The sequence below is a fragment of the Mesoplodon bidens genome (genome assembly GCF_964165515.1).
Source record: "Mesoplodon bidens genome assembly, chromosome: 5".
In the NCBI taxonomy this organism is placed as follows: Eukaryota; Metazoa; Chordata; class Mammalia; order Artiodactyla; family Ziphiidae; genus Mesoplodon; species Mesoplodon bidens.
In genome coordinates this window covers 65,766,890-65,793,431 of record NC_138161.1, presented here as the reverse complement: position 1 = coordinate 65,793,431, position 26,542 = coordinate 65,766,890, and the positions used below count along the sequence as shown (strand labels likewise).

Below are 26,542 nucleotides of genomic sequence, written 5' to 3'. Positions count from 1 at the left end.
CAGGGGACATGGGTTCGAGCCCTGGTCTGGGAAGATCCCACATGCCGTGGAGCAACTAAGCCTGTGTGCCACAACTACTGAGCCTGTGTTCTGGAGCCTGCGAGCCACAACTGCTGAAGCCCACGTACCTAGAGCCCGTGCTCTGCAACATGAGAAGCCACTGCAGTGAGAAGTCTGCACACCACAATGAAGAGTAGCCCCCGCTTGCCGCAACTAGAGAAAAGCCTGCACAGAGCAATGGACACCCAACACAGCCAAAAATAAATAAATTTATTTTAAAAAAAGTATAAAATTCAGTTATTTGTAGTAAATTTATACAACCATCAAAACAGTACAGTTTTAGAAGTTTTCCATTGCCCTAGAAAGTTCCATTGAACCTGTTTGCATCAATCCCTTTTCCCTTCTGTCTTGCCCCATGCAGCCACTGATTTGCTTCCTGTCTCTATAGATTTGCCTTTTTTGGATGTTTCATATAAATGGAATAAATACAGTATGTAGGCTTTTGAATCTGCCTTCTTTCGCTTAGAAAAATGTTTTTGAGAGGCTCGTCTATGTTGTAATATGTATCAGTAGCTTGTTGCTTTTTATTTCTGAATAGTATTTCATTGCATGGATATACCACATTTTGTTTATCCATTCATCAGCTGATGGATATTTGTATTATTTCCATTTGGAGGTATGATATCAATAATGCTGTTATGAGCATTCATGGTCTTTGTGTGGACATATATTTTCATTTTACTTGGGTAGATTCCTAGCAATGGAATTTCTGGGTTATATGGTAAGTTTGTTCCATGTCTGTGTTAAACTTTTTAAGAAACTGAAACTATTTTCCGAAGTGACTGTACAGTTTTACATTTCCACCAGCAGTGAATGAGGAGGATTCCAGTTTCTCTACATCCTTGTTCAGCACGTGGTTTTGTCTTGATTATAACCATTCCACTGGATGTGTGATGATACCTTATTGTGGTTTTAATATGCAGTTTCATAGTGAATAATATGTTGAGCAGCTTTCCATGTGCTTGTTATTAACCTTTGTTGAAATACATACTCAGATGTTTTGCCCATTTAATATTAGGTTGTTTGTCTTTTTATTATTGAGTTGTAATCATTCTTTATATATTCTGTATACAAGTCCTTTATCAGATATGTAAGTTACAAATATTTTTTCCCAGTCTATACCTTGGCTTTTTATTTTTTAATTAAGTCTTTTGAATCACAGAAGTTTTTAAAAATTTTAATCAAGTCCAGTTTATTAATTGTTTTCTTCTATGGTTTATGGTCCTGGTGACATAACTAAGACCACTTTGACTAATCCAAGGCCGCAAAGGTTTTCTTCTGTGTTTATTTCTAGAAGTTTAATAGTTTTAGCTCTTACATTTAGGTCTATGATACATTTTGAGTCGATTTTTGTATATGCTGTGAGGTAAGGGTCTGAGTTAAATTTTTTGCATATTAATATTGAATTGTTCCAGAATCATTTTTTGAAAAAACTATTTTTTCCCTCATTTAATTGTCTTGTGCCTTTGTTGAAAAGCATTTGATCATAAATAAATAGGGTTTATTTCAGAACGATCAGTCCTGTGCCATTTGTCTGGTGCTCTGTCCTTATGCTAGTATTACACTGTCTTGATTGCTATAGCTAATTTATAGCAAATTTTGAAATTAGATAGTGTAACGTCTCCAAATTTGTTCTTGTTTTTCAATATTCTTTTGGCTATTCTAGTTCTTTGCCTTGTCATGTGTTTTAGAATTAGCTTGTCAATATCTGCAAAAAGCGTGCTGCGATTTTGATTGGCATTGCTCTCCATCGTAGATCTATTTGGAGAGGATTGGCATCTTAAGAGTGTTGATTCTTCCAACCCATGAACATTGCATATCCATTTATTTAGTCTTATTTGATTTCTTTCATCAGCATTTTATAGTTTTCAGGATATAGATCCTGAGCATATTTTGTTGGATTTATATATAAGCATTTAATTTTACAGTGTGTTATTGTGTAATGATTCTTTAAAATACTTTCAATTTATTTCTTATCCCTCATCACCGTTAAAGCTTTGCTTAGACCCTGTCAGTTGAATTCTCCCAATCTGTATTTGAATCTGGCAAATATCAGATACTGTCTTACAAAATAGAATGTGTCTTCTATTTTTCCTTTATAGTTTCTAAGAAGTAAAAGGTTGAAAAATTTTTATTATTTTGACTCAGTGCGTGGTCAGTAGATGTTTAGTAAGACTGTCATATCAGTCTGTTTACATTACTGATAATATAAAACACACAGACCTTTTCTGAAGAGATTTGGTCTATCACATAACGTCTTTCTTCCTCCTTCTGTAGGTGTCGCAGCTTCCCTGGAAGTCTCCGAGAGCCCTGGGAGTGTCCAAGTGGCCCGGGGTCAGACAGCAGTCCTGCCCTGTACTTTTACTACCAGCGCTGCCCTCATTAACCTCAATGTCATTTGGATGGTCATTCCTCTCTCCAATGCGAACCAGCCTGAGCAGGTACTTCTGTTCCATCCTGTGCTACCTCTGAAATTTTAATCTTTTCACAAGAGGTGGGTAGGCAAGCATCTTGAGTACATATTTGATTTCTAGAATAAGGTGATACTTCCACTGAACCTAAGCTGTTTTAAGTCCTACTCCTGCATTATTAGTCAACTATCAGAAGAAGCTATCCTCTTTGTAAAAGATTTTTTTTTTTTTTTTTTTTTTGCGGTACGCGGGCCTCTCACTGTTGTGGCCTCTCCCGTTGCGGAGCACAGGCTCCGGACGCGCAGGCTCAGCGGCCATGGCTCACGGGCGCAGCCGCTCCGCGGCATGTGGGATCCTCCTGGACTGGGGCACGAACCCGTGTCCCCTGCATCAGCAGGCGGACTCTCAGCCACTTGAGTCACCAGGGAAGCCCCCAATATTTTTTTTTAATTAAGAGATGTCAAGAGGATCCTTCCGTGGATTTTATGTAGGAACCTGGAATTTCATCAAAACACATTGCTGACAGGAAATACCGAGACAGAAAAAGCAAAGTATATTTTGACAGGGAGGGACTAGCACTAACATAGGTGGATGAGAGAGTACTTTTTAAAGATAGTGATAGGGCTTCCCTGGTGGTGCAGTGGTTAAGAATCCGCCTGCCAATGCAGGGGACACGGGTTCGAGCCCTGGTCCGGGAAGATCCCACCTGCCGCGGAGCAGCTAAGCCCATGCGCCACAACTACTGAGCCTACGTGCCACAACTACTGAAGCCCATGAGCCTAGAACCCACACTCTGCAACAAGAGAAGCCACCACAATGAGAAGCCTGTGCACCACAACTACTGAGCCTGCACTCTAGAGCTCACAAGCCACAACTACTGAAGCCTGCGCGCCTAGAGCCCATGCTCCGCAACAAGAGAAGCCACCGCAATGAGAAGCCCGTGCACCGCAACGAAGAGTAGCCCCCGCTCACCACAACTAGAGAAAGCCCACGCGCAGCAACGGAGACACAATGCAGCCAAAAATAAAAATTAATTAATTAAAAATAAATAAAGATAGTGATAATATTAAGGAAGTAACATTAGGTAGTAGTACTTGATTTTTTTGGTTAATTGCACAAGTATTTAAAAATAAACAAAGCCAGGCACACTAGATCTCTTCCAAGATTCTCAAATAAATTAGGGTACATGAAAATAGAAGCTACTATCTAATAAGGTGTATCAGTTATAGGTAAAAGATCCCATAATATGCGATACCCACTGCAGAAAATAATCCTCGGAAAATTAGTGAATTGTGAACATGACTATACATTCATTCCCCAAATTAACTTATTTCTGTTATGAAGCTTTTTGGCTTCAGTAAGCTTTTTACTACCTAAAAATATTTGATAAGCTAAGTTTTCTGATAGGAAATTTAAATTGATATATTTAACAGTAACCTCTTCTATTTCCTTAATCCATGGAACTTTAATAATTAGACTGAGCCTTTGAGATCATTTTGTTCAGCTTCATCATTTTAGGATTCAGTGATAGAGGCAACAAAAGACTTGACCACAGTCTGCCAGACATTTAAGGTAGAGCTAAGATAAAACCAGGTACCTCACTCTCAGCCCAAAGGGCTTTTTGCAGTACCTCCCTGAGTCATCTCCCATGAAGAGTTAACTTTGGTAAGGAAATTGACATAGATAAGCAATCATGGACTCATAACTCTTCTTCCCTTTTATGGCGTTCACTTATATTCAGTCTATAACTGTGAGCTATCATTTTGTGACCTAGTAAGCATGAGAATGGCAGTGTTAATTTTTTTTAACATTTTTTTCTGGAATTAATTTTTTGCACTGGTAAAAGTATTTATGAACTAATAGTAAGGTATCATAAAATGCACTTTCTATATTGTGTTGAGTTAGGTAAGGATTCGATGTTATTCCAGTTTGGTATGTAAGAATTTAGAATCCCTGATATCTACAGATAGGTGCTGTAGTACAAAGTTGGTGACCTAGAGGGGTGGGATAGGGAGGGTGGGAGGGAGGGGATATGGGGATATATGGTATACATATAGCTGATTCACTTTGTTATGCAGCAGAAACTAACAGAACATTGTAAAGCAATTATACCCAATAGAGATGTTAATAAAATAAAATAAAATGAAAAAGAAAAAAGAAAGCCCAACAAATAATTAAAAAAAAAAAGTTGGTGGGGCTTCCCTGGTGGTGCAGTGGTTGAGAGTCCGCCTGTCGATGCAGGGGACATGGGTTCATGCCCCGGTCCGGGAAGATCCCACATGCCGTGGAGCGGCTAGGCCCGTGAGCCACGGCTGCTGAGCCTGCGCGTCCGGAGCCTGTACTCCGCAACGGGAGAGGCCACAGCAGTGAGAGGCCCGCGAACTGCAAAAAAAAAAAAAGTTGGTGACAACTCTAATATTAGAAATACGATTTTCCAATGTTTGGTGTAGTCTGCTGTTTACTAGATAGTTATTGTTATGTGTCTAGAAGGAGATGCAGTGGCCAATTTATTTCTTTCGCTTTCCTTTGCAGGTCATTCTGTATCAAAGTGGACAGATGTTTGATGGTGCCCCCCGGTTCCATGGTAGGGTAGGATTTACAGGCACCATGCCAGCCACCAATGTCTCTATCTTCATTAACAGCACCCAGCTATCAGATACAGGCACCTACCAGTGTTTGGTTAACAACCTTCCAGATAGAGGGGGCAGGAATATTGGGGTCACCGGTCTCACAGTTTTAGGTGAGTGACAGGAAATGTTGCAGCTACCTTGGCTTTACTTACGAATTTACTCTCAAGCATATTTACTTCTGCCAGTTTTTCTGTACTCTCTTTCTGCTTGTGTCCTTTTCCTTTCCTCTCTCCTTTCAGCTCCATCTGGACTCTGCTTCTCCATGCTTCTTCCACATAGTCTCCCCACCCATTACTCCATTTCAGGTGGCTCTCGAAAGCTTACTTGTTAAATGACTTTTCCTCAAGGTGGAGAAAGGTGGTATAAAATACCATCAAAAGTGGCCTCTCACTTTTCCTAAGCTTTTATAGGATAGGACTTATTGTTGAGAGCAAATTAAATCAAGAACAATTGATTATAAGCAGGGAGCAGTGGTTTTAGCACACGTGAGAATAAATTTACTACTACTTCATATCTATGTAATGCTGAGTAGGCCCCCGACAGTTCTAAGCTTTCACCTCTTGTCCTGGAAGAATTTTAATAATACTCCCTTTTACTCTCAAAAGCATCCTTGTTTGAACGAGAAATTATATGATCAGTTTGGTCTTAATATTGAAATCAAATAGATTTAGAGTCTTTTCCAAGGTTTTATAGACCATGAGCAACAATAAAGTTTAGCTTAAAATTTAGGTCTCTGTACTCAAACCAGTATTCTTTCTATTATACCATACAGATAGACTATCTCATGCTAAATTAAATTCATTCTGAGCACGTTTTATTTCTCACTTGCGCTGCTTCTGAAATAAAGCACTGCCTCCTAAATGGCTACTTGTGGTAGAAGTGGCTAAATTCAGTTCATCTGGGGAGGATGAGAAGTGCTTAGAGAAGCCTGATGCTCTGGACTGTCCTCCATCCTACTGAAGTCTCAGAATCGGCTCCAGGATTCCTTGGTACATTCTCCCCCTTTTCCCTTCCACTGTTGAGTCACTTGAAGATACCCGTGTTGGGGGTTGTTGCCATTTTCCTTCTTTGGGCAAGAAAATGCTATAACCCTGGCGCCTTGTTCTCACAGTCTTCAAACAGAATAAGAAAACCAAGGACAAGTGGAAGATTTCTGTCCTAGAACTATTATTCATTCAAATATATTAAAATTATATAGACTTTAAAGCACTCTGAGTACTGAATAGAGAGTACTATTGGAATTTAACATTATTTTGACTCTTATACCTGTAGTTTAGGTAGTGAGCTTCCCACATGATCCACATTTATTTTTTCATTTTTTAAAGGAAGAAAAAAACCCTGTAATTTATCTTATAGTTAGTACTACCTTCAAATAATTATTTTGGCTTTCCCCTCATAGCCTCATGGTGGCAATGTTTAAAGCAGTAAATTGAGATTGGTTTATCCCATCACAGCAGTTAAGATTCCCTGAGATTTTTCAGTCTTTCTACCTAACCCTTTCATTGTTCTCTCTTCCCTCACCCATTTTCTTTGCTGGTTCCTCTGTGTGGTGCATTCATTTTCCACTCATTCATTCATTTTTGCAAGGTTGAACACAGTTATTAAAAAGTCATTAGCATTACAAGTGCATCATCACTTGTATTTAAACTCTACTGTATGCATTACCCAATATGAGAATCCAGGCCATGGGCTTAGTTTATATTTTTATTTGCTTACTTTTTCACTATAAACTCTCACCTTCTTCCTTTAGTATTCTTTTGTTTTTTGTAATTTTTTGTTTCACATCCTTTGTGTCGTTATCTGTCTTAATGATTATAAAATGTCCATTGCATTACTATCAAGTAGTAGATATACTTGAACCTTGCTCTGACTCCTCCCACCATAAGACAGAAGTTGGTATAATGTTGGTATGTCTGGTTTTGTTTGTAAAGTAACAAAGAACTATGGTAAGGTGGTCTTAGCCGAGAGTAGCCGGCAGGGTAAGTGGATGCTCTTCCTTGAAATATCTTCTTTACAAGGGGGCTCTTTCATCAACTAAAAAATTTTAATTGTGGTAAAATATAACAAAATTTACCATCTTAGCCAATTTTTAAGTGAACAGTTTAGTATATTCAGTATATATATTTAGTATATTGTGCAACCAATCTCCGGAACTTTCTTCAACTTGCAAAAATAAAACTCTGCTCATTAAATGACATTTCTCCCTCTGCTCAGCAGCTGGAAACCACTGTTCTATTTTCTTTTTCTATGAATTTGAGTACCCTAGGTGCTGCATATAAGTGGAATCATACATTATTTGTCTTCTTATAACTGAATTATTTCACTTAGCATGTTCTCAAGCTTCATCCATACTGTAGCATGTGTCAGAATTTCCTTACCTATCAAGGTTAAATAATATTCCATTGTATGTATGCACTATATTTTGTTTATCCTTCCATCTCTCTATGGACACTTGGGTTGTTTCCACCTTTTAGCTGTTGTGAATAATGTTGCTCTGAACATGTGTGTATTCAGTAATGCTTTTAAAAGCAATATGTTGACATGAAGGATCTTAAAAATTCTTTGAATACTTCTTTGGAGGAAGAAGAGTGAAACTAAAACCATAAGGTATCTTAAAAATATAATCAGAGGGTGTCGCCCCTTATACATATTTGCTCCCTGCCAGCTGAAGTTGTAGGCCCTGCACCTATGGCCAAACCTGTACATCGTACATACCATTCACTGGCTTTGCTCATGAGGTAGTCTTCTGGTATGTGTCCCCAAAACAGTGTTACCTGAGGTCCTAGTGCTGAATGTTGATGTCTCCTCGGTCATCATTTGACTCATGGTAAATGTGTTCCTTATTGCTTACCCTTCCTATTATAGTTCCTCCTTCTGCCCCACACTGCCAAATCCAAGGACCCCAGGATATCGGCAGCGATGTCATCCTGCTCTGTAGCTCAGAGGAAGGCACTCCTCGACCAACTTACCTTTGGGAGAAGCTAGACAGTAGCCTCCAACTACCCCCAACAGCCACTCAGGGTATGTACGGTGTTGCTTCGCGCATTTAATTCATTATCATGGAAAATTCTGACTCGCAGGCTCACGAAGTAATTGACTTTAATAGAGTTTGAAAAATAACACACTCTACTTGTAACTGCTGAAAAAGCTATCTGGATCGTTTTGTGTTTTCAACTTTAAAGAGGATAAAAATATCTCCTTTCATCTTCGCAATGCTGCCTTTATGAAATATATCTTATCCAGTGGTAACTATATATTGAAATTCTGTCCCTTTGTAGTGAAGACTTAAAATAGCTAATTGGTAGTTTCCTTGAATTGTTAACTGTAAGACAATCCTTGAAGTTTATAACTGAGAATCTACTTCCTACTTAAGAAAAAACTGCCTAATGTAGTATGAGAAACATCAGCATGGTCATGAGAGGCTTAATAGTCCTGTTTTCAGCCTCAAGTCTAATTAGAGGAGGAAGATGGGAAAGAGAACAGGAAAAGGCCTCAGATCATGGGAGATCCAGGAGTTGATCACACCAGATAGGTAAAGATGGAGGAGGCATGAGTATCACCGATGGTTTTCTGCATGTAAATCCAGCTGCTTAGATTTGATATTAAAGGAAACACCCTTGAAAAATTGAGGAAAATTTATGAAATGAGGGAAATTACAGAGTTATATATGTAATTTTTATTTCAAGAGAATAAAATATAGCAGTCTTGTGTGTTGCATCATCTCTAATACAGAGCATGTCTCTTCCAGCATTCTCAGGGCAGATTTTCAAATCTTAACTTAAGGAGTTGGCAGTTAATGGAGAGGTCCCAAACAACCTTAGTTATGCCTGATAAGTTTGAATCATATTTTTGGTATAGACCTGTCATGGAAAGGAAAGTCCTAAGTTGTATGGTGAAGTTAGACATTAAAGAACCAGGATCACGAGCCTCTTAAGAGCTTTTAAGTTTCCTTGAGGAATCCCCACAGAAATTATTATTATTATTATTTTTTTACTAGTGTCTGCTTTATAACAAAGTGAATCAGTCATACATATACATCTGTTCCCACATCCCTTCCCTCATGCATCTCCCTCCCTCCCACCCTCCCCATCCCACCCCTCCAGGCAGTCACAAAGCACCGAGCTGATCTCCCTGTGCTCTGCGGCTGCTTCCCACTATCTATCTACCTTACGTTTGGTAGTGTATATATGTCCATGCCTCTCTTTCACTTTGTCACAGCTTACCCTTCCCCCTCCCCATATCCTCAAGTCCATTCTCAAGTAGGTCTGTGTCTTTATTCCCATTTTACCCCTAGGTTCTTCATGACATTTTTAAAAAAAATTCCATATATATATGTTAGCATACGGTATTTGTCTTTCTCTTTCTGACTTACTTCACTCTGTATGACAGACTCTAGGTCTATCCACCCCATTATAAATAGCTCAGTTTTGTTTCTTTTTATGGCTGAGTAATATTCCATTGTATATATGTGCCACATCTTCTTTATCCATTCATCCGATGATGGACACTTAGGTTGTTTCCAGCTCCGGGCTATTGTGAATAGAGCTGCAATGAACATTTTGGTACATGTCTCTTTTTGAATTATGGTTTTCTCAGGTTATATGCCTAGTAGTGGGATTGCTGGGTCATATGGTAGTTCTGTTTTTAGTTTTTTAAGGGACCTCCATACTGTTCTCCATAGTGGCTGTACCAATTCACATTCCCACTAGCAGTGCAAGAGTGTTCCCTTTTCTCCACACCCTCTCCAGCATTTATTGTTTCCAGATTTCTCGATGATGGCCATTCTGACTGGTGTGAGATGATATCTCATTGTAGTTTTGATTTGCATTTCTCTAATGATTAATGATGTTGAGCATTCTTTCATGTGTTTGTTGGCAGTCTGTATATCTTCTTTGGAGAAATGCCTATTTAAGTCTTCTGCCCATTTTTGGATTGGGTTGTTTGTTTTTTTGTTATTGAGCTGCATGAGCTGTTTATAAATTTTGGAGATTAATCCTTTGTCAGTTGCTTCATTTGCAAATATTTTCTCCCATTCTGAGGGTTGTCTTTTGGTCTTGTTTATAGTTTCCTTTGCTGTGCAAAAGCTTTGAAGTTTCATTAGGTCCCATTTGTTTATCTTTGTTTTTATTTCCATTTCTCTAGGAGGTGGGTCCAAAAGGATCTTGCTGTGATTTATGTGATACAGTGTTCTGCCTATGTTTTCCTCTAAGAGTTTGATAGTTTCTGGCCTTCCATTTAGGTCTTTAATCCATTTTGAGATTATTTTTGTGTATGGTGTTAGGGAATGATCTAATCTCATACTTTTACATGTCCCTGTCCAGTTTTCCCAGCACCACTTATTGAAGAGGCTGTCCTTTCTCCACTGTACATTCCTGCCTCCTTTATCAACGATAAGGTGACCATATGTGCGTGGGTTTATCTCTGGGCTTTCTATCCTGTTCCATTGATCTATCTTTCTGTTTTTGTGCCAGTACCACACTGTCTTGATTACTGTAGCTTTGTAGTATAGTCTGAAGTCAGGGAGCCTGATTCCTCCAGCTCCGTTTTTCGTTCTCAAGATAGCTTTGGCTATTCGGGGTCTTTTGTTTTTCCAAACAAATTTTGAAATTTTTTGTTCTAGTTCTGTGAAAAATGCCAGTGGTAGTTTGATAGGGATTGCATTGAATCTGTAGATTGCTTTGGGTAGTACAGTCATTTTCACAATATTGATTCTTCCAATCCAGGAGCATGGTATATCTCTCCATCTATTTGTATCATCTTTAATTTCTTTCATCAGTGTCTTATAATTTTCTGCATACAGGTCTTTTGTCTCCTTAGGTAGGTTTATTCCTACATATTTTATTCTTTTTGTTGCAATGGTAAATGGGAGTGTTTTCTTGATTTCATTTTCAGATTTTTCATCATTACTGTACAGGAATGCCAGAGATTTCTGTGCATTAATTTTGTATCCTGCTACTTTACCAAATTCATTGATTAGCTCTAGTAGCTTTCTGGTAGCATCTTTAGGATTCTCTATGTATAGTATCATGTCATCTGCAAACAGTGACAGCTTTACTTCTTCTTTTCCAATTTGGATTCCTTTTATTTCCTTTTCTTCTCTGATTGCTGTGGCTAAAACTTCCAAAACTATGTTGAATAAGAGTGGTGAGAGTGGGCAGCCTTGTCTTGTTCCTGATCTTAGTGGAAATCGTTTCAGTTTTTCACCATTGAGGACAATGTTGGCTGTGGGTTTGTCATATATGGCCTTTATGATGTTGAGGAAAGTTCCCTCTATGCCTACTTTCTGCAGGGTTTTTATCATAAATGGGTGTTGGATTTTGTCGAAAGCTTTCTCTGCATCTATTGAGATGATCATATGGTTTTTCTCCTTCAACTTGTTAATATGTTGTATCACATTGATTGATTTGCGTATATTGAAGAATCCTTGCATTCCTGGAATAAACCCCACTTGATCATGGTGTATGATCCTTTTAATGTGCTGTTGGATTCTGTTTGCTAGTATTTTGTTGAGGATTTTTGCATCTATGTTCATCAGTGATATTGGCCTGTAGTTTTCTTTCTTTGTGACATCCTTGCCTGGTTTTGGTATCAAGGTGATGGTGGCCTCGTAGAATGAGTTTGGGAGTGTTCCTTCCTCTGAAATTGTTTGGAAGAGTTTGAGAAGGATGGGTGTTAGCTCTTCTGTAAATGTTTGATAGAATTCGCCCGTGAAGCCATCTGGTCCTGGGCTTTTGTTTGTTGGAAGATTTTTAATTACAGTTTCAATTTCAGTGCTTGTGATTGGTCTATTCATATTTTCTATTTCTTCCTGATTCAGTCTTGGCAGATTGTGCATTTCTAAGAATTTGCCCATTTCTTCCAGGTTGTCCATTTTATTGGCATAGTTTCTTGTAGTAATCTCTCATGATCTTTTGTATTTCTGCAGTGTCAGTTGTTACTTCTCCTTTTTCATTTCTAATTCTGTTGATTTGAGTCTTCTCCCTTTTTTTCTTGATGAGTCTGGCTAATGGTTTGTCAATTTTGTTTATCTTCTCAAAGAACCAGCTTTTAGTTTTATTGATCTTTGCTATTGCTTCCTTCATTTCTTTTTCATTTATTTCTGATCTGATCTTTATGATTTCTTTCCTTCTGCTAAGTTTGGGTTTTTTTTGTTCTTCTTTCTCTAATTGCTTTAGGTGCAGGGTCAGGTTGTTGACTCGAGATGTTTCCTGTTTCTTAAGGTGGGATTGTATTGCTATAAACTTCCCCCTTAGAACTGCTTTTGCTGCGTCCCATAGGTTTTGGGTCGTCATGTCTCCATTGTCATTTGTTTCTAGGTATTTTTTGATTTCCTCTTTGATTTCTTCAGTGATCTCTTGGTTATTAAGTAGTGTATTGTTTAGCCTTCATGTGTTTGTATTTTTTACAGATCTTTTCCTGTAATTGATGTCTAGTCTCATAGCATTGTGGTCGGAAAAGATACCTGATACAATTTCTATTTTCTTAAATTTACCAAGGCTTGATTTGTGACCCAAGATATGATCTATCCTGGAGAATGTTCCATGAGCACTTGAGAAAAATGTGTATTCTGTTGTTTTTGGATGGAATGTCCTATAAATATCAATTAAGTCCATCTTGTTTAATGTATCATTTAAAGCTTGTGTTTCCTTATTTATTTTCATTTTGGATGATCTGTCCATTGTTGAAAGTGGGGTGTTAAAGTCCCCTACTATGAGTGTGTTACTGTCAATTTCCCCTTTTATGGCTGTTAGTATTTGCCTTATGTATTGAGGTGTTCCTATGTTGGGTGCATAAATATTTACAATTGTTATATCTTCTTCTTGGATCGATCCCTTGATCATTATGTAGTGTCCTTCTTTGTCTCTTCTAGTAGTCTTTATTTTAAAGTCTAATTTGTCTGATATGAGAATTGCTACTCCAGCTTTCTTTTGGTTTCCATTTGCATGGAATATCTTTTTCCATCCCCTTACTTTCAATCTGTATGTGTCTCTAGGTCTGAAGTGGGTCTCTTGTAGACAGCATATATATGGGTCTTGGTTTTGTATCCATTCAGCCAGTCTGTGTCTTTTGGTGGGAGCATTTAGTCCATTTACATTTAAGGTAATTATTGATATGTATGTTCCTATTCCCATTTCCTTAATTGTTTTAGGTTCGTTATTGTAGGTATATTCCTTCTGTTGTGTTTCTTGCCTAGAGATGTTCCTTTAGCATTTGTTGTAAAGCTGGTTTGGTGGTGCTGAACTCACTCAGCTTTTGCTTGTCTGTAAAGGTTTTAATTTCTCCATCAAATCTGAAGGAGATCCTTGCTGGGTAGAGTAATCTTGGTTTCAAGTTTCTGTCCTTCATCACTTTAAGTATGTCTTGCCACTCCCTTCTGGCTTGTAGAGTTTCTGCTGAGAGATCAGCTGTTAACCTGATGGGGATTCCCTTGTGTGTTATTTGTTTTTTTTGCCTTGCTGCTTTTAATATGATTTCTTTGTGTTTAATTTTTGACAGTTTGATTAATATGTGTCTTGGTGTATTTTTCCTTGGATTTATTCTGTATGGGACTCTCTGTGCCTCCTGGACTTGATTAACTATTTCCTTTCCCATATTAGGGAAGTTTTCAACTATAATCTCTTCAAATATTTTCTCAGTCCCTTTCTTTTTCTCTTCTTCTTCTGGAACCCCTATAATTCGAATGTTGGTGCGTTTAATGCTGTCCCAGAGGTCTCTGAGACTGTCCTCTGTTCTTTTCATTCTTTTTTCTTTATTTTGCTCTGCATCAGTTATTTCCACTATTTTATCTTCCACCTCACTTATCCGTTCTTTTGCCTCAGTTATTCTGCTATTGATCCCATCTAGAGTATTTTTCATTTCATTTATTGTGTTTTTAATCAATGCTTGATTCATCTTTAGTTCTTCTAGGTCCTTGTTAACTGTTTCTTGCATTTTGTCTATTCTATTTCCAAGATTTTGGATCTTGGAAATAGAATCTTGGATCATCTTTACTATCATTATTCTGAATTCTTTTTCAGGTAGACTGCCTATTACCTCTTCATTTGTTAGGTCTGGTAGGTTTTTATCTTGCTCCTTCACCTGCTGTGTGTTTTTCTGTCTTCTCATTTGGCTTATCTTACTGTGTTTGGGGTCTCCTTTTTGCAGGCTGCAGATTCATAGTTCCCGTTGTTTTTGGTGTCTGTCCCCAGTGGCTAAGGTTGTTTCAGTAGGTTGTGTAGGCTTCCTGGTGGGGGGGACTAGTGCCTGTGTTCTGGTGGATTAGGCTCGATTTTGTCTTTCTGGTGGACAGGTCCACGTCTGGTGGTGTGTTTTGGGGTGCCTGTGGCCTTATTATGTTTTTAGGCAGCCTCTCTGCTAATGGGTGGGGTTGTGTTCCTGTCTTGCTAGTTGCTTGGCATAGGGTGACCAGCACTGTAGTTTGCTGGTCGTTGACTGAAGCTGGGTGCTGGTGTTGAGATGGAGATCTCTGGGAGATTTTCGCTGCTTGATATTATGTGGAGCTGGGAGGTCTCTTGTGGACCCATGTCCTGAAGTTGGCTCTCCCACTTCAGAGGCACAGCACTGACTCCTGGCTGCAGCACCCAGAGCCTTTCATCTACCCGGCTCAGAATAAAAGGGAGAAAAAGTAGAAAGAAAGAATTAGTAGAAGAAAGAAAGAGAGAGAGAAAGAAAGGAAGAAGGAAAGAAAGGAAGGAAGGAAGGAAGGAAGAAAGAGAGAAAGGAGGGAGGAAGGATGGAAAGAAAGAAAGGAGGGAGAGAGGGAGGAATGAAAGCAAAAGGAAGAGTGAATGGAAGAAGGGAGGGAGGGAGGGAGGAAGGAAAGAAAGAAAGAAAGACGGGGGAGGGAGGGAGGAAGGAAAGAAAAAGAAAGTGAAAGGAAGAGGGGTGGGAGGGAGGGAGGAAGGAAAGAAAGACAGGAGGGAGGGAGGGAGGGAGGAAGGAAAGAAAAAGAAAGAGTGAAAGGAAGAAGGGAGGGAGGAAGGAAAGAAAAAGAGTGAAAGGAAGGAGGGAGGGAGGGAGGAAGGAAAGAAAGAGAGAAAGAAGGAAAGGAGGGGCGGAGGGAGGGAGGGAGGAAGGGATGGTAGGAAAAAAAGAAAGAGCAGGTAAAGTAAAATAGAATAAAGTATGAAATATAGTAGTGTTATTAAAATTAAAAAGTAATTATTGAAAAAAAACGGACAGATAGAACCCTGGGACATATGGTGGAAGCAAAGCTATACAGAGAGAATCTTACACAGAATACACATACACATTCACAAAGAGAGCAGGGGGAAAAATCAAAAATCTTGCTCTCCAAATCCACATCCTCAATTTGGGATACTTCGTTGTAAAAAGAGGAAAAGGGGGAGAGGTCTTAAATCTTGTCCTCAAAGTCCACTTCCTCAATTTGGGATGATTCGCTGTCCATTCATGCACTCCACAGACGCAGGGCACATCAAGTGGACCGTGGAGCTTTAATCCGCTGCCTCCGAGGCTGCACAGAGAGATTTCCCTGTCTCTGCTCTCACAGCTCCCGGGTCTCAGCCTTGGACCTGGCCCCGCCTCTGCGCGTAGGTCGCCGGAGGGCGTCCGTTCTTCGCTCAGACAGGACGGGTTTAAAGGAGCCGCTGATTCGGGGGCTCTGGCTCACTCAGGCAGAGGGGAGGGAGGGGCGCGCAGTGTGGGGCGGGCCTGCGGCGGCAGAGGCCGGCGTGACGTTGCACTAGAGCAAGGCGCTCCGTGCGCTTTCCTGGGAAAGCCGTCCCCGGGTTCCGAGACTCCGGCAGTGGCGGGGTGCACAGGCCCCCCGGAAGGCGGGGCGGACAGTGACCCGCGCTCGCACACAGGCCCCGCGGCGGCGGCAGCAGCAGCAGCCCCAGCGTCTCACGCCCGTCTCCAGGGTCCGCGCCTTTAGCCGCGGCTCGCGCCCGTCTCCGGCGCTTCCCCAAGCAGCCCTCTTTTTTTTTTTTTTTTTTTACGGTACGCGGGCCTCTCACTGCTGCGGCCTCTCCCATTGCGGAGCACAGGCTCCGGACGCACAGGCCCAGCGGCCATGACCCACGGACCCAGCCGCCAAGCAGCCCTCTTAATGCCCTCTCCTCGCGCACCAGGAAACAAAAGGGAAGAAAAAGCCTCTTGCCTCTTCGGCAGCTCCAGACCCTTTCCCCGGACTCCCTCCGGGCTAGCCGTGGTACACTAACCCCTTCAGGCTCTCTTCCTGCCGCCAGCCCCAGTCCTCTCCCTGCGCTCCGACTGAAAGCCGATACCCGAGCCTCAGCTCCCAGCCCCGCCCGCCCCGGCGGCCGAGCAGACAAACCTCTCGGGCTGGTGTGTGCCTGAGGGCACCGATCCTCTGTGCCGGAATCTCTCCGCTTTGCCCTCCACACCCCTGTTGCTGTGCTCTCCTCCGCTACTCCGAAGCTTTCCCCTCCGCCACCTGCAGTCTCCGCCCGCGAAGGGGCTTGTAGTGTGTGGAAACCTTTCTTCCTTCACGGCTCCCTCCCACTGGTGCAGGTCCCGTCCCTATCCTATTGTCTCTGTTTATTCTTTTTTTTCTTTTGCCCTACCCAGGTATGTGGGGAGTTTCTTGCCTTTTGGGGGGTCTGAGGTCTTCTGTCAGCGTTCAGTAGGTGTTCTGTAGGAGTTGTTCCACGTGTAGATGAATTTCTGATGTATCTGTGGGGAGGAAGGTGATCTCCGCGTCTTACTCTTCCGCCATCTTCCTCCAGGGTCCCCCACAGAAATTATTAATGGACCTTCCCATCACTTTTTAGTTAACCTAGCCTAGTATTATTTTAAAAAACTTCTTTTCAACATAATAACTTTTGGGTTACTCTAATAATGATTACTGCAATGCTGTTGTTCCCTACTGATCGTTCATTGCTAGATTTTTTAGCCATACTGTTGGCTAAATAGCTTTTTTTTTTTTTTTGGTGGACTAATATTTTAATATTACCAGTGTAAGTGGCATGTTTAAATTAGCTCTTTTCTTGAAATCCTGAAAACTATATTCAAGTTCTAGATTTTCCAGTAACGATTTCTGTGACAGTTCACCTCTTTGTTGCCTTTTTGTAAAATAAGGCGATTTAACAATATCATCTCCAAGGTCCTCTGTATCAGCATTAAGATTCTATGATTTTAAAAAAAGATGGCGCCCCAGTGAGAGCCAGGCAGGGAGAGAAAGCCAGAGACAGTGCCCACTAGGCAGCAAGTCTAGCTAAGCGCTACCTCAGATGCCTTCCCCTCAGGCCGAAGCTCCAGGACAAGCAGACCAGCCTCCCCAATACGAGGTCTGGGCGCCCAGTGACTGCTTTGCACTGGTCCCTGGAGCAGCATTGCCTTTGAAGATATGTATGTGTTGATAACAAATGACTGATTCTGGACCTGAACAATGGAAGCCACAGAATGAACAACATACCTGAGCAAGTTACACTATCAGTTTTGTTGGAGAGACCTTCAAGATGGCGGAGGAGTAAGCGGTGGAGAGCACCTTCCTCCACACAAATACATCAGAAATACAACTACATGTGGAACAACTCCTACAGAACAACTACTGAACGCTGGCAGAAGATCTCAGACTTCCCAAAAGCCGTGTGACTGACAGGGTCTTGGTGCTCCGGCCGGATGTCAGGCCTGTGCCTCTGAGGTGGGAGAGCCAAGTTCAGGACATTGGTCCAGCAGAGACCTCCTGGCTCCATGTAATATCACACAGTGAAAGCTCTCCCAGGGATCTCCATCTCAACACTAAGACCCAGCTCCTCTCAACAACCAGCAAGCTCCAGTGCTGGACACCCCATGTCAGACAACTAGCAAGACAAGAACACAGCCGCACCCATTAGCAGAGAGGCTGCCTGAAATCATAATAAGGTCACAGACACCGCAAAACACACCACCGGACACGGTCCTGCCCATGAGAAAGACAAGATCCAGCCTCATCCACCAGAACACAGGCACTAGTTCCCTCCACCAGGAAGCCTACACAACCCACTGAACCAACCTTAGCCACTGGGGGAAGACACCAAAAACAATGGGAACTACGAAACTGCAGCCTGTGAAAAGGAGACCCCAAACACAGCACGTTAAGCAAAATGAGAAGACAGAGAAACACACAGCAGATGAGGGAGCAAGGTATAAACCCACCTCACCAAACAAATGAAGAGGGAATAGGCAGTCACCTGAAACAGAATTCAGAGTAATGATAGTAAAGATGATCCAAACTCTTGGAAATAGAATGGAGAAAATACAGGAAACGTTTAACAAGGACCTAGAAGAACTAAAGAGCAAACAAACAATGATGAACAACACAATAAATGAAATTAAAAAGTCTCTAGAAGGAATAAGTAGTACAATAACTGAGGCAGGAGAATGGATAAGTGACTGGAAGATAAAATAGTGGAAATAACTACTGCAGAGCAGAATAAAGAAAAAAGAGTGAAAAGAACTGAGAACAGTCTTAGAGACCTCTGGGACAACATTAAATGCACCAACATTCGAATTATAGGGGTCCCAGAAGAAGAAGAGAAAAAGAAACGGACTGAGAAAATATTTGAAGATTAGAGTTGAAAACTTCCCTAACATGGGAAAGGAAATAGTCACGTCCAGGAAGCGCAGAGAGTACCATACCAGATAAATCCAAGGAGAAACACGCCAAGACACATATTAATCAAACTATCAAAAATTAAACACAAAGAGAAAATATTAAAAGCAGCAAGGGAAAAACAACAAATAACATACAAGGGAATCCCCATAAGGTTAACAGTTGATCTTTCAGCAGAAACTCTGCAAGCCAGAAGGGAGTGGCACGATATATTTAAAGTGATGAAAGGGAAAAACCTACAATCAAGATTACTCTACCCAGCAAGGATCTCATTCAGATTCGATGTAGAAATTAAAAGCTTTACACACAAGCAAAAGCTAAGAGAATTCAGCACCACCAAACCAGCTTTACAACAAATGCTAAAGGAACTTCTCTAGGCAGGAAACACAAGAGAAGGATAAGACCTACAATAACAAACCCAAAACAATTAAGAAAATGGTAATGGAAACATACAATCAATAACTACCTTAAATGTAAACGGATTAAATGCTCCAACCAAAAGACATAGACTGGCTGAATGCATACAAAAACAAGACCCATATATATGCTGTCTACGACAGACCACTTCAGACCTATGGACACATACAGACTGAAAGTGAGGGGATGGAAAAAGATATTCCATGCAAATGGAAATCAAAAGAAAGCTGGAGTAGCAATTCTCATATCAGACAAAATAGACTTTAAAACAAAGACTATGACAAGAGACAAAGAAGGACAATACATAATGTTCAAGGGATCAATCCAAGAAGAAGATATAACAATTGTAAATATTTATGCACCCAACATAGGAGTACCTCAATACATAAGGCAAATGCTAACAGCCATAAAAGGGGAAATCGACAGTAACACACTCATAGTAGGGGACTTTAACACTCCACTTTCACCAATGGACAGATCATCCAAAATGAAAATAAATAAGGAAACACAAGCTTTAAATGATACATTAAACAAGATGGACTTAATTGATATTTATAGGACATTCCATCCAAAAACAACAGAATACACATTTTTCTCAAGTGCTCATGGAACATTCTCCAGGATAGATCATATCTTGGGTCACAAATCAAGCCTTGGTAAATTTAAGAAAATAGAAATTGTATCAGGTATCTTTTCCGACCACAATGCTATGAGACTAGACATCAATTACAGGAAAAGATCTGTAAAAAATACAAACACATGAAGGCTAAACAATACACTACTTAATAACCAAGAGATCACTGAAGAAATCAAAGAGGAAATCAAAAAATACCTAGAAATAAATGACAAGGAAACCACAATGACCCAAAACCTATGGGATGCAGCAAAGCAGTTCTAAGAGGGAAGTTTATAGCAATACAATCCTACCTTAAGAAACAAGAAACATCTTAAATAAACAACCTAACCTTACACCTAAAGCAATTAGAGAAAGAAGAACAAAAAAATCCCAAACTTAGCAGAAGGAAAGAATCATAAAGATCAGATCAGAAATAAATGAAAAAGAAATGAAGGAAACGAAAGCAACGGTCAGTAAAATTAAAAGCTGGTTCTTTGAGAAGATCAACAAAATTGATGAACCATTAGCCAGACTCATCAAGAAAAAAAGGGAGAAGACTCAAATCAATAGAATTAGAAATGAAAAAGGGGAAGTAACAACTGACACTGCAGAAATACAAGGATCATGGGAGATTACTACAAGCAACTCTATGCCAATAAAATGGACAACCTGGAAGAAATGGACAAATTCTTATAAAAGCACATCCATCTGAGACTGAACTAGGAAGAAATAGAAAATATAAACAGACCAATCACAAGCACTGAAATTGAGGCTGTGGTTAAAAATCTTCCAACAAACAAAAGTCCAGGACCAGACGGCTTCACAGGTGAATTCTATCAAACATTTAGAGAAGAGCGAACACTCATCCTTCTCAAACTCTTCCAGAATATAGCAGAGGGAGGAACACTCCCAAACTCATTCTATGAGGCCACCGTCACCCCGCTACCAAAACCAGACAAAGATGTCACAAAGAAAGAAAACTACAGGCCAATATCACTGATGAACATAGATGCAAAAATCCTCAACAAAATACTAGCAAACAGGATCCAACAGCACATTAAAAGGATCATACACCATGATCAAGTGGGGTTTATCCCAGGAATGCAAGGATTCTTCAATATATGCACATCAATCAATGTGATACACCATATTAACAAATGGAAGGATAAGAACCATATGATCATCTCAATAGATGCAAAAAAAGCTTTCGACAAAATTCAGCACTCATTTATGATAAAAAAAACTCTCCAGAAAGTAGGCATAGAGTGAACTTACCGCAACATAATAAAGGCCATATATGACAAACCCACAGCCAACATCATTCCGAATCGTGAAAAACTGAAAGCATTTCCTCTAAGATCAGGAACAAGACAAGGTTGTCCACTCTCACCACTATTATTCAACATAGTTTTGGAAGTTTTAGCCACAGCAATCAGAGAAGAAAAAGAAATAAAAGGAATCCAAATCGGGAATGAAGAAGTAAAGCTGTCACTGTTTGCAGATGACATGATACTGTACATAGAGAATCCTAAAGATGCTACCAGAAAACTACTAGAGCTAATCAACGAATTTGGTAAAGTAGCAGGATACAAAATTAATGCACAGAAATCTCTTGCATTCCTATACACTAATGATGAAAAATCTGAAAGAGAAATTAAGGAAACACTCCCATTTAGCACTGCAAGAAAAAGAATTAAATACCTAAGAATAAACCTACCTAAGGAGACAAAAGACCTGTGTGCAGAAAAGTATAACACTGATGAAAGTAAAGATTATACAGACAGATGGAGAGATACACCACATTCTTGGATTGGGAGAATCCAAGTCATTGTGAAAATGACTGTACTACCCAAAGCAATCTACAGATTCAGTGCAATCCCTATCAAACTACCAATGGCATTTTTCAAAGAACTAGAACAAAAAATTTCACAATTTCACACCTGCTGCGGCTGGCAGTTGTGCATCATGAAAGATGAGCCAGAAGAGGCGAAGCTAATTTTGCATGATGCTCTTCATCTTGCCTATAAGAGTGATAACATGAAGACCATCACTTACACTTATGATGTGATGGCCAACTTATCATTTATACGGGGTCAGCTTGAAAATGCGGAAAAACTTTTTAGAGCAACAATGAGTTACTTGCTTGGAGGGGCCATGCAACAGGAAGACAATGCAATAATAGAAATCTCTCTAAAGCTGGCCACTATTTATACTGCTCAGAATAGACAGGAATTGGCTGTTGCTGGCTATAATTCTGCATTTCAGCTCTAGAGGAAATAATTGAAAGAGAAAAGGAATTATCAGAAGACACTTTGTCAGTGGAAGAGAAAGCCAACACCCATCTCCTCTTGGGCATGTGCCTAGACACCTATGCCAGCTACCTTCTGTTCTCCAAGCAGCCATCACAGGCACAGAGGATGTATGAGGAAGCTTTACAGATCTCTGAAGAAATACTAGGAGAAAGACACCCACAGACCATCATGCTGCTGAGTGACCTGGCCACCACCCTGGATGCACAGGGCCGCTCTGACGAGGCCGGTGTTCACGCACAGAGGGTGTCAGACCTGGCGAGACAGGCGGAGCACCCTGAGCTCCAAGTGCTGCTCAGTAATCTGGCTGCAGCCCTGACGCACAGAGCACGATATGCACAAGCAGAAGAGATCTACCAGGAAACACTGAAGCGAGCAAAGCTGAAAAGAGATGAGGTTTCTGCGCAGCACATCAGGGAAGAGCTGGCTGAGCTTTCAGGAAAAAGAAGACCTTTGTCGTAACCTTACCAAGCTCTAGACCCCTTTTTGTTGTAGGGAACGCCTAGTAACACCTCTTATTCCAGTCCCAGCAGCACCGTAATCATTGGCTTAAATCCTTTGTCCTTGATACTCAAGTCCCCTCAACTTAGCCTTGGTGGAGGACAGGCTGTATACACTGTATACATAGCCACTTCTGTTGTGCAAAGAAAACTTTCACCCCCACCTGATTTTGCGCCTAAGGACAGGTGTCAGTTGATGCTTTCCATTGTAACAGATGGTTGCTTAGGTGCTTAGGGCTGGTCTGAGTATAGCTCTAGATTAAGAGAGGCCAGTTTCCCTCTGGGGTAGAGACTGGTATTTCAGCCAGGCATCTCTCCCCTAAGATTTTTGTCCACCGATTTGCTGCCTTCTCTTATTTTATCAATACCTGGCAGACCAGAGCTACCGGTCTCATGGTAAAGGGGGATGACGGTGAGTTATTTTCTCTTATCATCTATCTCCTGAAGCCCAGTGTGGGATTTAATGCATAAAAAAGTAATATCTTGGCCTGCCATGAGTATCCAGCATGAAGTTTTAAGGTGGGAATTAGGCACTTGAAAGTATAGTGCCCATTTGATTATAAATAAAAGTGAACTGTATGTTTTTGTATGTATCTGGTTATATACACCTATGAAAAAAGGAGGGCAAGGAATGACGACCTCCTGCATCCCTGCTCTCTGAGCATTCACTCCTCTGCATCCAGTCACAGGTGTCCCCAAACCCTCTGACTCTGAGTGGGGCCCTATAGGTGTAGTGTTGAAAGCTTCCCAGTCGCTCTGATGTGTCCTACTGGCACTGTAGAAGGACCAGTGCCCTGGACCCTAGCTCTGGCTTTTGGAGTTTGGGTCTTAGTATCTTCGTGTGTAGTGAGATTGTCTCTTAGCCCTGGGAGAATGCATTTGGTGGATGACCTTACCTGGATAGGCTGCTGTGTTGAGAGCTTTATCACACTGCCTCAGAGTGTGTAAAGTACACAACACAGGGGGCATCGATGATGTTTTCACCCCAGCAGTTCTGCAATTTTTCTAGGTACCATGAAGGAACCCTGTTGTTGCTGATATGCCTTTGTGGGGGGGGGCAGGATAAACTGATAGTTTGGGTTCCTGTGTACATACTGGGAGAACCCTTTCATAATAAACTAGACACTCTGCAATAAAATAAATAAGTAAAATAAAATTATGTCACAATAAAAGTTACCAAAAAGTTGTCCTCATATAGTTTACATGTGGATACTAGATATTGAGTAAATTTAAAACCAGCATCCTGTGGAGGTATACTTTGATTTTATACAGAGGAATAATAAAGTGGATTTAGTATTGTTCTTTTGGTATATAAAACTTTGAATTCTAAAATAAGTGAAAACTATGTTTGATGGATATTATCTGAAGCAAAATATAGCAGTCTGGACAGTGTTTCATTAGGCCTGTATACTTGGCCCAGGTCCCATTAAGTGGAAGCATAATGCATGAGACAGTTCATCAGCCTCTGCATCAGTGGGTTCTCAACCAGGGACAGTTTCATTTGGCAGTATCTGGAGACATTTTCGGTTGTCACAGCTGTGAGGAAGGTGCTACTGGCAGCTAGTAGGTAGAGGCCAGGGGTACTGCTTAACATCCTATATGCACAGGTCAGCCCCCACAATAAAGAATTATCCAGCCCCAAATGTCAACAAGTGAATTAAGTTAATAGATTTTTCAAACATTAAAACCCCCCTCCATTTCTGGAATGAAGTCTATTTGTGATTAGTTTTTAATAAATTGCTAATATACAGTATGCTAATATTTTAATAGAACTTTCTCATCTGTGATCATAAGTGAGAATGGCCCATATTTTTCTGTCTTGTGTTATCCTTCGTTGAGTTTTAGTATCAGATGGTAAAATGAGTCGGGCAGTTCTTCCTCTTTTTCTGTTCTCTGAAACACTACGAATAAGACAGGTGTTTTAGGACAAAGAAGACAGTGTGTTTGGCATGGAGTAAGCAAGGTAGAGAATAGTAGGAGCTATTTTGTCCAGTTACAGGTGCTACAATGGGGGTATGTATACATATATATTTCTTAAAATTTATACTTGTTAGTCGTATTATTCAAATACTTTATATCTTTACCAATATTTTATTTGTTTCAGCTAGTATTTTATGTGAGAGATTTGTTTAAAAATCACATAGTAGGATTGTGGATTTGTCAATTATGCCTTCTTTTTTTTAGCCTATCCTGGGCCTCTGTTACTTATAGGTTGTTATATCTCACTGTTTCTCTATGCTTAATATGCATTTTTGTGTTATTTTAACTGATATCAAAACCCCTGTAGTAGCTTTCTTTGGTTAATTCTTATTGTTATGTTTCTCTTTTATGGTTCATTTACTTCCGGGTTTCCATGCTTTATGTTTTAGGTGTATCTCTTGTAAACAGCATGTCTGGATCTAGTTTGGTTTCCAGTCTACAATCTGAGAACATTTTTCCTTTGATTGATTGAATCCATTTGCATTAATTTTGATAATGGATATACTTAAGTTAATTTCGAATACCATATTTTATGTTTTCTATTTACCCAGCTTTTTCTTTTACACCCTATCCCATACCTTCTACTGATTATTTCAATGTTCTTTATAAATTATGCATTTTTCCTTCATGGTTCCTAAGAAATCTTCTGTTGTCCTTATCCTTTCATAATTTAATGCAGCGAAGAGAGATGATTAACTCTCCTGCTTGCTTGAGAACTCTGTGCAGAACCCGATATGGAGATCATAGATGGAACATCTTAACTATCACTGTAGCCCAACACTATCATGTTACAAGGGAGGAGACTGAGGCCCAGAGAGGATACCAGGTTTGCCCAGAGTCCACTGATAGAAAGCACTGCCATTCTCCTGCCAGGCTGGGAAGCCTCAGGAATCTTGATTCTCCTTCTTGAACTCCCGCTCTGTTTCCCTTCCCAGTGAGAGTGTGTCCATTTTTCTCTCATGGGGAGCAGAAAAGTCTTCAGCCACTTAATTTGCCCAATAAACAGGGGCTTATTTCCTCTTCATCGAGATGTTATTCTGACCAAAGATAAGATTTCCCCTCTATTTTGCCCTCAGACATAAAGAAGCTAGTCCTATGCAGTGTTCATTACTCCCTCTTCTGAAAAAATTAAATATGAGCAATTATCATAACTGTATTCATTTGTTCATACATTCATCCATTCTTTTAGTTGTGTGTCTGTGTGTGTGTGTGTACACAGACACAACACTTATTCTGTGCAACTGCTTTAGGGTAGAGTGTTGGGGAAGGTAAAGGAATATAAAAATAAAGAGATATATCTCCATTCTAGAGTTCACTGTTTAATGGGGGAGACCAATATAAAGAGATAACTACAGTGCTATGTATTTAATGCTATAAAAGTGTTTATAGTGCTATAAAGTTAAAATGATAGAAGTATTAATTCTCCCTGAAGAGTTTAGGAAGGACTTTACAGGGAATGAAATTCCTGAGAAGAAAAGGATCTTAAGGGATGAGTAGATGTTTTACCAGGTAAAAGCGGTTATTATCAATAGAGAGAACCATGCATGCAAAATCTTACAAGCATAAAAGTTTGACTTTTTTGTTGAAGTATAGTTGATTTACAATGTTATATTAGTTTCAGATATACAACATGGTGATTCAGTATTTTTATAGATTATACTCCATTTAAAGTTATTATAAAATATTGGCTATATTTCCTGTGTTGTACATTACATCATTGTATCTTTTTTTTTTTATATATACCTTGTAGTTTGTACCTCTTAATTCCCTTCCCCTTCCCTGACCCTCTACCAACCACTTTCCCCACTGGTAACCCCTAGTTTGGTCTCTGTATCTATGAGTCTGTTTTGTTATGTTCATTCATTTGTTTTATTTTTTAGATTCCATATATAAGTGAAAACATACAGTTTTTGTCTTTCTCTATCTGACTTATCTCACTGAACAATACCCTCCAGGCCCATCCATGTTGTTGCAAATGGCAAAATTTCATTCTTTTTTATGGCTGAGTATTCCTCTGTGTGTGTGTGTGTGTGTGTGTGTGTG

The 26,542-nt window shown here is 40.1% G+C and overlaps 1 protein-coding gene and 1 pseudogene across 2 annotated transcripts in view; both read left to right on the top strand.

Moving 5' to 3' along the window:
- The window catches only part of IGSF11 (immunoglobulin superfamily member 11), a 151,641-nt gene that overhangs the window by 107,722 nt on the left and 17,377 nt on the right, over window positions 1-26,542 (top strand). The window contains exons 2-4 of the mRNA XM_081235539.1: window positions 2,338-2,501; window positions 5,004-5,211; window positions 7,967-8,122. Coding sequence (XP_081091665.1) covers window positions 2,338-2,501; window positions 5,004-5,211; window positions 7,967-8,122 — 528 coding nt within the window. The remainder of the gene's footprint in view (window positions 1-2,337; window positions 2,502-5,003; window positions 5,212-7,966; window positions 8,123-26,542) is intronic.
- Window positions 21,426-22,481, top strand: LOC308617623 (tetratricopeptide repeat protein 19, mitochondrial-like; annotated as a pseudogene). Its single transcript has one exon. The product of its transcript is annotated as a tetratricopeptide repeat protein 19, mitochondrial-like (transcript).